We start from the raw sequence: 12,323 nt of genomic DNA, 5'->3' as shown, positions 1-12,323 counted from the left end.
CTGCCTCAAATCAAAAGAGTCCAGGAGGTTCATGAATTCTTTTACTTTTGGTCACACTGATTGTCGACATGAAAGTTAAAGTCGCGACTATTAAGAGTGTCATAGTTTGTAACTAAAATTGACATTAAGTCAGAGAATTCCTCAAGGAAAGACGCGTTATATTTAGGAGGTCTATACACGGATAATACTAGAACGTGAGAATCTCCATGAATAACAACGGCGAGATACTCAAAGGACTTAAATTTACCAAAACTAACATCTTTACATTTTAATCAGCTCGAGAAAATGTTTGCCAATCCGCCCCCCTTTTTCCCCTGGCGGTCTGCACGAGTAAAACTGTAATCCGGAGGCGCAGATTCGATTAAAACAGCCGCGCCATTTGAGTTAAGCCATGTTTCATTTAGTGCAATAAAATCAATCTTTCTATCACTAATAAGATCGTTTATAAAAAATGTCTTGTTAGTTAAAGCTCTAACATTTAATAGTGCCATATTTAATGTTTCTGAAGGGCAGAGCTGAATTTTATGCGTGTTATTGGTAATCGGAACAAAAGTTAAGTTATTTTTGTTAACGCCGCTCTGTGTGTACTTTTTATTTAATCTACAATCCGTTTTTATAGTCTTAATGCAGTGTTGATCTGAAGTAGTAATTTCAATTAAATTATTGGTGTTTATGCCGCACTGCCTAGATTTTTTACGTGCATTAATATTTGTTATCAGATTATTAATGTTGTGCACTTCAACGGAAGACATAGATATTTTATGAATCCAAAGGGGAAATTCACATACTCCCGCAGCAGCATACTGATAAAAAAAACCCAATATTATATTAAAGAGTGCAGGTTTTATATTTTATTGTATTAAAAATGCAGGTAAAACAGACAATAACTTTGTATAATGTTAACGTTTACCCCTCCCCGGGTTGAACTGAAGAGTCGCATAGTGTTGGGGAGGAATGATTTCCTCAGTCTGTCAGTGGAGCAGGACGTTGACAGCAGTCTGTCGCTGAAGCTGCTCCTCTGTCTGGAGATGATCCTGTTCAGTGGATGCAGTGGATTCTTCATGATTGACAGGAGCCTGCTCAGCGCCCATCGCTCTGCCACGGATGTTAAACTGTCCAGCTCCATGTCTACAATAGAGCCTGCCTTCCTCACCAGTTTGTCCAGGTGTGAGGTGTCCTTCTTCTTTATGTTGCCTCCCCAGCACACCCCTGCGTAGAAGAGGGCACTCGCCACAAATGTCTGATAGAACATCTGCAGCATCTTATTGCAGATGTTGAAGGACACCAGTCTTCAAAGGAAGTATAGTCGGCTCTGTCCTCTCTTGCACAGAGCATCAGTATTGGTAGTTCAGTCCAATTTATAATCCAGTTGCACTCCCAGGTATTTATAGGTCTGCACCCTCTGCACATAGTCACCTCTGATGATCATGGGGTCAATGAGGGGCCTGATCCTCCTAAAATCCACCACCGACTCCTTGGTTTTCCTGGTGTTCAGTTGTAGGTGGTTTGAGTCGCACCATTTAACAAAGTCCTTGATCAGGTTCCTATAGTGACTAACAAGAGTGAAATGCAAAATTTGCATTTGGTGGTCAGCAGGGACTGTTTTTATTGAAATAATGTAAAGCTGAAGCAGTAAATAACCCATCAATAGCCTGCTGTTTGGGACCACAATGCATAACTCTAAAATAAAACAATATCGTTACCCTACTCTTTACTCCTTTGACTTCTTGTATCCTTCATACTTGTCTTGAGCCTTGCTCTTGCACCCACACCTTCCTTTCACTCTCTTCTTCATGACTACTCTTCTCTGTCCCTCTCTTTTCCCTTCATTTCCCACTCTCCTTTCCTTCTATACCAGGGTGCCAAACTCAGCTCTTGGAGGGCTGCAGTGGCTGCAGGTTTTCATTCCTGTCACTTTTTATTTGCTAGCCAATTACTGTTGTTTTAAATTAATTTTAATTGACTTACTTTTTAAGATTCAGAATCCTCAATAGTTTTTTTTTTCCTTAATCAACAATCAAACAATAATGATATGTAAAATTAGCCAACATAACAAGCTAACCTGATAGTACTAGGGTGTTGTACCGTGTTAGCTATTATAGATGTAGAGAAAAGCCAAGCAAAATGACACCTTTTATTGGCTAACTAAAAAGATTACAAAAGATTACAATATGCAAGCTTTCGAGGCAACTCAGGCCTCTTCTTCAGGCAAGATGAGGCCATCAGTTGAATGTCTGAGAAATATTACTTTGTTCTGATCCATAAAACATATTGATGGTGGCCACATATGAACACTAACAAACCTTGGAATTTAACTGATTTCAATAACAACAAGAATTAGCTTTAATTAAGAAATTTGTTGGATTTTCAGGTCCCCTTTCTTAGCTGGTCATATTTTCACTCATTATGCATCTCATTTCTGTTTAACTGCTAGGTAAAAAAAAAAAACTAATGGAGAAATAGGCTGAAACAAAAACCTGCAGCCACTAAGGACCTCCATGATCAGAGTTTTAACATGAGCGCTCTACAGAGTAATTAAGTAACCCAGAATTTTCACTGAGAGATGTGTTCTAGCCATAACATTCATCAAGCAGCTGAGCAACCATTCTTTTGACACCCTAACCCATTATCTCCCATTTGTTAAAAAATGGTAATAAAATTAACTGCAAAGTCCCAAGGAGAATTCTGTTTATTGAATTACTATTAAAACATGCAAGAGAGAAACTGTTCAAAGAAATTCTGCAAATGTTCTGAGAGGCACCCTTTGCATAGAATAGAACAAAATTCATAAACACCATTGCAATAATTCCCTGGTGAAACAGGCAAACCCAGACTTTCTGAAGCTCTATTAGCATTTGAAAAAGAAAAGGAGACAGAATTTCAACATGCAATCGCAGCCCTGGTTCCAGGCTATATAGTAGTTTGGTTGACTGAAACACTCGGTGGCACATGTATAAAGTGGGGCATTGGATAAAGTCTCAAAAATCCAACAGGTAACAATATACCTGACAGCACTGGAAGGGGGTTTAACATGATGTTTTGGGATTTAATCCTGGCTAAATGACCCCTGGAGCCTGTGTATTTGGCACATGTGACACTGAGATATGTAAGATGTTATGATGTAAAGGAATCAGAATAAGAGATGTGAAAAAGTTTGAGGTTCCAAGTGGGAAAACTGCAGTTATTGCCTTCGGTGCAAGAGGTTGTACAATATAATAAAGAGATGCTGGGTTGACAAAGCTACTGCCTTCGGCAAGTTGTAATCCTTGGTCTTTCAAAATGAAAACAGCATGTTGGTATGCAATGAGGTTTGTATGACCTGGGGATTGTAAGAGGCGAGGTGAGAGGTTCAGAGTAGGTGCGACTGAGTGTTCTCCCCTTGGGTAGTTGAATTGTTGACTATAGAGGACAAAGACAGGCAAGTGAGTTGCAGTGCACCCCTCATTTCCTCATCAAATCAGTTACGATAAGGCAAACAATATGACAATGTACATGACAAATGTATTATTCAAAAATTCCTGGTCTGAGGTTTCTCTAGTAACATACCATGGTGGAGTGTTATGTGTCCCAGTAGCAACACTTTTGGGGTAAATCTTGGACAGGTACAAATACATCAATACCAATCCTGGGAGCTCAATGCGGTTCACCGTATATAAATTTCCTAAGCCATCACTACCACTAGGTATGGCTGTCCTACTGCAGAATGCTTTGTTTCAGGCAACATTATCCAGACCATTTGAGGCTTCAACAAATGAAACCAGTATCTGATTAAGTATGATGTTCAGGTTTCCCCTATTTTGAAATATTTTAACAAAAAGGGTCCTCATGGATAAATGACTGGGCTAAGCAGGTTGAGCAGTTGATGCCTGGATATATTGCTGTATGGCACATAAGAATCCCTTGGCTAAATAAAGTTATATATAGTATATTATATATATATATATATTTTATATATAGTTATATATAGTATATATAGTATAGCCAATCCCAGCCAACACAGGGTGCAAGGCAAGAAACAAACCCCGGGCAGGGTGCCAGCCCCCCGCAGTATATATACAGTTAGGTCCATAAATATTTGGACAGAGAGTTTTTTTTATTTCCAGTTATTTAATTTGTCCAAATACTTTTGAGCCCCTGAAATGAAGGGATTGTGTTAAAAAAAAAACTTTAGTTGCTTCACATTTTTATGCAATCTTTTTGTTCACCCCACTGAATTAAAGCTGAAAGTCTGCACTTCAACTGCATCTGAGTTGTTTCATTTAAAATTCATTGTGGTAATGTACAGAACCAAAATTAGAAAAAAGTTGTTTCTGTCCAAATATTTATGGACCTAACTGTATATATGTATATATATATATATATATATATTATGAACGGGACCCGGACACAGGCAGACGGACATCGTTTCTTCCACCACACACATGTTTATTTACAACTATTTACAAGTTTAAAGTGCACACAAACCCAGTGCCTCCAGCACCGATCCCCCAAAGTCCGGGCCTCTCACAGTCCTTTAAGCCTTTCTTCAGGCCGCCTCCAGTCCTCTCTCCAGCTCCGTCATCTTCCACCTGACTTCCGCTCTCGAATGACACACCCCGGATGTGCTCCAGCTGCTTCCCAGCATTCCTCCGCAGACACGCCCCAGTGTGGCGGAAGTGTCGGCTGCGCACCCGGAAGCCTTCCGGGTGTCCCCTGTCTTCTTCCTCCCAGCACTTCCTGGTGTGGCGGAAGTGCTGGGCTCCAGGTTTCTTCAGGCACTGGGGCGCCGCCTGGCGTTGGCCATGGGCCCCTGCAGGGTTGGGCTTCCAAGCCCCTTACCCGAGGCCACCAACAAAACCAAGGCGGTCGCCCCCTCGTGGTCGGGAGGAGGCACCAGCCCTCCTCCGATCCGCTCAGGCGTCCCAGCTGAGCTCCACCCCCAGCCGCCTGTGACATATATATATATATATATATATATATATATATATATATATATATATATATATATATATATATATATATATATATATATATATGTGTGTGTGTATCTGCGGTTGGTTGACGCCCTGCCCGGGATTGGTTCCTGCCTTGCACTCTATATATACTTGTGCAGTAAATGCTTGTAAACCATTACCTAAATAATCCTGCAGATATGTGGCTTTAGGTTTTATGTTCTGTATTAAATGCTAAGGTACACACAGTATCTCCATTTTATATTAGTGGTAGCATCATTTGACCAGTAGGGTTTCCTTGGCAGCAGGGACTAGAATTGACATAGAGATGCATAAGACTGGAAAGAAATTCAAGGCCCTTGGCCTCAAAACTGAAAACAAAGAAATCTGAATGACTGATCCAAAGGACAAGGGTAGAGCACAACTGCAGTATTTTAAAAATAGGAAAAAGGTGATCTTGGCCCCTAGCTGGTATATCGACTAAATGTGGATCAATCAAGTTCTGACTTAAACTTTTTAGTTCTTATTTATTCTTTTCTTGGGTCTCAGTAAAGAAGAATGAATAACTAACTAAGAAAACTCATATTGTGGCTCATCAGTATCACAGGCTGTGGTACTCTTAAATGTTAAGAAAATGTTGGGAGGCTTACATTGTTTAAGGTTTGTATAACAGATTAGTCCATTTTTGTCCATCTATTTTATGAACTCGCTTATTCCACTACAGATGTGGGATGGTGACAGTAATGCCTAATCTGACACACAGAAAAAACACTAAAAACACTCCATCATAGCACCTACTCATTCACACTAATGCACACAGTTGTTTAAATAAACACACCTATTCTTTCACCATGATTTACATGGAGTCAACTAAAATAACACACATATTTTTCAATCGTCAATGGATATTTGCAAATGCATTGTTAAGATTTGAATTTGTTTTTTTTCCCACGTCATGCATGTGTATATCTCAGAAACATGAAGGTTAGATTATTTAGTGAGTCTGTAAGTCCCTGTTCCAATGCCTTTGCACATTTTCCGCTATGAACTGGAGTCCCATTCAGGTCTGACTCTTGTCTTGCGTCTCATGGAAACTAGAGTGTAGCTCCACCATCTTTTGTCCCTATAACTGGATTAAATAGGCTTGAAAACAGATGTATAAAAGATTTCTGGGCAACTTAGTGATGCTGTGGTTAGTGCTACTGCTTCACAGCTCGCATGTCGTTCGTCTAAATCCTGGCCCAGGCACCATCTGTCTGTTTTCGCTATATCTGCAAGTTTTTATTTCCAGGTACTTTACTCCCAAATCCCAAAGTTAAATTAGTTCCCATGCTGTGAGAAAGTCTGCTGTGTGGGTGAGTGACTAAATCCCTGTTCAGGTTTGGCTACTGACTTGTGCCTTATGCTGCTGGAATAGAGTTTGTAATTTTGTTAAACAGACTTTATGATTGGTGAATGAAGGGATTGTTTTTAACAGCTGAGTTTTGTCGCTTAAAAGGTTCTGAAAATATAATCTTTTTCAATTGTAGCCTTTATATTTAAAATAGTTGAGTAGATGAACAAAATCTTGCTATAAGCTTCATCATCAAGGTATGAATTACTTTTTAATGTTCTTTGAAAAATAAATGTTAAGCTGAATTACGTAACATTAAATATTATCATTAAATTATTGATTTATTCTTTCATATAATACCACCAACTGTTACCATGACAGAATGTCAAAATGCACACTTTCTTATGTGTGGCCTAATGTTTGCAATGAGCTTTGGAGTTTTACAGTGCAGCTATTTTGCTGCTGGGCCTCTTCAGGATTTACCTCAATAATATTCAGATAATATCGGATTGAAAGGAGACTGTAGTAATTATTAGTTTTTCACTATATACCAAAATTCCTTTTTTTCACCTGTCAGCTTTCCAGAATTTACATTTTACTATTTGTCAATCAGATCCTAAATTGTCCCTAGTGTGTGGATGTGTGTGCCCTGCAGTGGGCTGGTGCCCTGCCCAGGGTTTCTTTCCTGCCTTGCGCCCTGTGCTGGCTGTGATTGGCTTCAGCAGACCCCCCGGGACCCTGTAGTTAGGATATAGCGGGTTGGATAATGGATGGATATTTGTCAATCAAAAGCCTTTTTTTTCTCTTAATAAGCATTTTGTGAACACTCATCGTGTTTTTGGATAAACAGTATTTCTTAAATGTATATTTGTGTTGAAAGGGGGGTAATTTGTTTTGGTTCTGTTTTTCTTTATGAAATCATATTTCACTAAACTTCCAATGTTTTTAGTGTCAGTGCCAATTTGGGCATGTTAAAAGGGAAATATGAAAATATCTAGTTCATCTATCCATGTTTTAAAACTATATTATCAGCCCTAGAGCCAGTGCCTATAATATGACATGTACTAATATAACACTCCATTTCTTCTATACAGATACGACTTTATGTAAACTATTTTAGAATAGTTATCTCTTGGCACACAGAGCAGCCTATTGGCTGAGAATTTGAAACTGAAAGCAGAAGGTTACAGGCCTGCAGGTGATCCATGAGTACGTCAAGTGCCTTGCACTCACTTCATAAAAATGCAATATGATCCCAAAAACAGTTAGAAATTTCTAATAATTTGAATAATTTCCTGTTGTGTCCAGCCTGAAATGTGTTTCACAAACCAGTCACAGCATATTATGCTAAGCGGTTTTGATTCTTGCCTATCATAAAACTTTTAGTTAATCCAGAGTGAATCCTACTTTTCTTTGGGGAGTTGTTAATACCATGTAAAGTAAATTGGAAATGACAAGGCCTGAATAGCACAAATAGAACTCAAACAGCCTGTTAGTACCGCGAATAATAAGATTTAAACATGTCTGCTTTCTGTTCTTGTTTCTTTTTTGTTTTCTTTTCTTGCAGGCAAATCCCACCTTGCAATTGTACAGCGAGTTAACAATGAAGGTGAAGGGGACCCATTCTATGAGGTGATGGGTATAGTCACGCTGGAAGATGTCATTGAGGAGATCATCAAATCCGAGATTCTGGATGAAACTGACCTCTACAGTATGTCCCTAAACTGATAATGTTTCTGTGATTCTGGTACAAAGTGGCATTCAATTTCGAGTACGGATGCATATTTTTCAAGATGGCAGTTTGGCATAGTGACTAAAAAACAGGAATGGCATCCCCAAGACTGCAGGTGTAGATTCTGCATGTAACTTAACTATATGACTTTACTAAGCTGCCAGAGCTACCACTCCAGTTGAACAAAAGTTAAAACAAATTTCTATAAAATAAAAATATAATTTAATAATGATGTTTTTTAAATCAAAGATTTGTTTTTCAAGAACAGATTTGAACTTTTTTTTTTCTCAGTTAAAACAGTCATTTTCCCTGACATCAGCAGCAGAACATAAACTTCTGGTAATTACAAACCTTCTTTATTTTTAATGAAAATATGCAGTCTTTGTAATAAGCAATGTGATGCCTTCAGAGTTAGGTGTGGGCTTTCTGAACGCAGGGAGATAAACATATGCCTTCAGGTTAAGGCCATTTAAGACACTGCATTAAAATAATACATAAAATCCTTAATACGCTACTAAGGCTTGCCTCTCGGAAGGCATGCAACTGTTGTCAGGAAGATCCTGAAACTATTTGGATGATCCAGGGAAAATGGAGAATGCCATATTGCTACACATTTGACTTGATATTTTTAGGGCACAGAAGACCAATGCGGGTAAAAGCTAATTATATTTTTTTACCTAAGGAGAGGGTGAGCTCCCTATAGATGGATCAGTAAGAGGGTAGCTGGAGGGCAAGCAGGTGATCACAAAGAAAGAAGTCCTGAGTTGACTGTAGGCACACTAATTGATGTCAGACGGGGCAGAAGGCCAATTTAGAGGTCTCATAATGTTTGAAATTTGTTAACCAGGGCAAATAATTAGAGGCCAAAATATGCTGAATTAATGGAAGCCCTCAGGGAGGAGGCTAGGCACTTTTTTCCTCTTTTCTTACTTAGATGTCTGTAACAGGTTTACAATCTACTCTAATAATTGGAATACCACTACCAAGCAGCAGAGAGGACAGGGGCCTCCAGGAGGCTAGAGGGCACCAAAGTAATTAGAGACTACGGAGAAGTGGCAGGAGGTCGGCTAAACTCCTGTAGGCTGACAGACGGCAGCCAAAGGAACTCAACTGCAGCTTACAGTGAATAGCCCAAAAACTGCCATTTCGAGCTGGCACTTTATGAAATGTTAGAGCCAAGGGAACATAAATATTACACACTTACCTCTGATGCCAAAGTTATGTCAGGATTGAAGAGTTAGTAGAATTATTGGAGTTTGGAACTGGAATGTGATGTAAAGTGATCATTGAGAGGTAGGAAGATGGGGTAAGAGGGAAAGTGCTGTCTGTGATGGAGTAAGATATTAAACAATAAACAAACCTAACAATTCAATTATTTAACCTTTAATTTATATGGCATGCTTCATAGAACAAACTACCACAACTGGATTTGTAAAGCAAACAAGTACAGTTTGAAATAATTCAAAATAACACAGTCAAATGTAAGGATGTAATGTAATATAAGGAAATATTTTATCAAAAAGGAACAATCCACAATATAGCAAAAAAAATAGCTGTAAAAATAAATCTGTAAAACAATATTGTATTAGGTTGTATTTTTGCATATGAACCGTTCCTAGAGGCACAAGCAGAAAGTAAAGTATTAGTACGCATATTTCAGAAAAGGCGTCTTCATCTTCGAAAAGAAGTTCAAAACTTAGGAAAATGTGAAAATAGTACAACAACAGGTACTGCAGGATCCTTGATGAGTTCGATGTTAAGTATGATGATTTGATTTTTGTCATATTTTTCGTGCCTTATTTCTTTCAAGATTAATTAATTTGCTCTTTATATTCCACTGCTACTGCTGTTTTGATGATGTCAGGCTGTGTTTCATGTTGTATTTCACATAACAGGATACTTTTGCATTGCTTTCTGTAGTTTAAGAATAAATTAAAGACTCTATTCAAAAATGATTCAAAAAGAAGAGTTTTTGTTTAAGAATTATAAGTTTCTAGTAAAGTATTCAAAGTTATTTTTTTTTTGATGTGTTGCTTTTGTTGAAAATTTGCTCAATCACTTGTTATAAGACTTTGTATTCCATTTAGCATTTTCAAATTTCTGCTGCCTTGGGAAACAAATAACAGGAATTTATTTATTTTTTTTAAATTGATCGACTTTCTCACTGACTTTTGCACGGGCTAACCTGGGCTGCAGTCCATCGTCCCACAGGGATGAATGAAAAAAAAATTGCTCTTTGTTTTTAAAGAAATATTTCTGATCTAATCCAGTTTAACCCCTTTACTGTTATCCCTGAGATAACATGTCCACTGCTAGTCACACACACACCGTCATCCGTGAGTTAATGAGCAGCAACTGAGGGCAGCCGTTGGGCACCATTTGCCGCAGCAGGACAGCTGAGTAAAAGGCAGTCAGAAAGAAAATTGTGGCCAGAAAAACGCCGTTTGTTGCGTTATAAAAGTAAGAAATCTCCAGAAATGACCAGTGACAGCAATTTAGATTCTAGTTCTAATAGCAGTGATGCATACAAAGATGACGATTTTACTTAAACAGTAAAGCCTTAATGCCACTACTGACTGCATGTGTTTTAATGAGCGCTTTGGGCTGCTTTCAAAGCTATTCTTCAGTGATCTCCAAGGTGCAAGGCATTTTAATACATTTTTGTTTTGTAAATGAAACCATTCCACATTTTATATCCGAGAAGATGGCTTAGAAAGTTCATTTAACAATGAAGTGATACAAGCTACACTTTGCACAATTAGTTGACAGTACCTCTACTAAACAACCAGTAAAGTTTATTGCTAGGTGAACACAACTACCCAGAGTCTGCAAACTAGTAAAAAAATGAAACTACTGATGTGTTTCTGTTTTTATGTATCTTATATTTATTTTTATCAATTTTCATTTTTGCTTTCTTTTTTTCCTAGTGTTACCGTTAAGAGCTGAAAATAACTGATGTAGTTGCCAGAATAATACTTTGAAATATTTTCTCCCTCCTTCTCTCCTTCTCTTTCTGACTCGTTCAAAATGGATAGTTGAAGCATCAATTTTTAATATTTGACCTAGCGTACTGTGCTCTGATGGCTATCAAGTATAATTCTTTAGCATCGCTTACTCTCTCCCTCTCTCTGTATATCACTCATAATCTCACATACCGTTTCTCTGATTTTTGCTGCTGTCCATTCACTCATTGCATACTCCTGCACTCCTTGCTGTTCTTATGTAGTCACGTTTAGGTGACTTCTAAGTTTCGGCATTGCATACTCAAAATTCTCAAAATTTGTTTCTTACAGCACTATTAATTAATATAGCAGAATCATAAAACAAAATTTAATAGATTATGTTAATAAAGATTTACAGTTACTCACTTTCCTGTTTTGATCCAGTGTAAAAGGTCCACTTAATAATAAATGGCAGAAGAGTATACAGTACCTTACAATAACTCAGTATGATTTTTCCTTTCATAGCTGACAATCGGACAAAGAGGAAGGTTTCTCATCATGGAAGAAAGCAGCAAGATTTTTCACTGTTTAAAGTCACTGAGAATGAAATGAAGATCAACATCTCCCCACAACTTCTCCTTGCAACACATCGCTTTCTTGCTACAGGTAAATGGTACATGTCAATGCTATACAAATCTGGACTGTGCTAAAACTACAGGCTGGTCTCAAGCACATAAAACCTACAAATATTTATTTTCTATTGAATTTCAGTTCACTTTTATTATAGTGTCAACCGTTTTTTTTTTGGTTTTTTTTTACTTACAAATGCAGATTAGTTTTGATGTGGATGAGCACACAGCAGCCATCCCTAAAGGTGAGGAACAGCATTGCACACTACAAAGTTTGTCACCATTTTGAGTATTTTTGTGCTTTTGCCTGCACTTGTGGCTGATCATTAATGACAGCACACACATTTGCTCAATAATGTCTTTAACATTTAACCAGCTTGATCAGCAGCTAGCTGTTTAACCGCTGCTAGTAATTCCCAGTATCCTATGCATATGTCCCAGGCTTACCCTTTCAGGGAGTACAGCTGATCTCAGCGGCCCCTCAGCAAGGGCAGCACATGTCACTGAAGGTAACCACCCACCAGAACACACAGCCATGTATTAAGTTCAGTCACAGCTAAGCAAGCTGGCGGTTTACTAAAGCAGTAAATGAGTAGTACAGCTGCTTGAATGGATAAGAAACTCTCTTAGAGATCCTTTAGGAAAATCATCACACCTCTGCTGAGGGATCAGCAACCAGTATAGTGCAACCATTATGCCTTTTCCAATACTATGAGGTATTGTAACATTATCAAAAACCATAAGATGTTTAAACAT

At 38.2% G+C, this 12,323-nt stretch overlaps 1 protein-coding gene across 1 annotated transcript in view; it reads left to right on the top strand.

Annotated features, from left to right (window-relative positions):
* Nucleotides 1–12,323, top strand: part of LOC120542366 (metal transporter CNNM1) — an 87,323-nt gene that overhangs the window by 31,970 nt on the left and 43,030 nt on the right. The window contains exons 2-3 of the mRNA XM_039774772.1: nucleotides 7,832–7,975; nucleotides 11,464–11,604. Of these exons, the coding sequence (XP_039630706.1) occupies nucleotides 7,832–7,975; nucleotides 11,464–11,604 (285 nt within the window). The remainder of the gene's footprint in view (nucleotides 1–7,831; nucleotides 7,976–11,463; nucleotides 11,605–12,323) is intronic.

The sequence above is a fragment of the Polypterus senegalus genome, chromosome 1 (assembly GCF_016835505.1).
Source record: "Polypterus senegalus isolate Bchr_013 chromosome 1, ASM1683550v1, whole genome shotgun sequence".
NCBI lineage: Eukaryota > Metazoa > Chordata > Cladistia > Polypteriformes > Polypteridae > Polypterus > Polypterus senegalus.
This window is presented reverse-complemented; position numbering and strand designations above follow the sequence as displayed.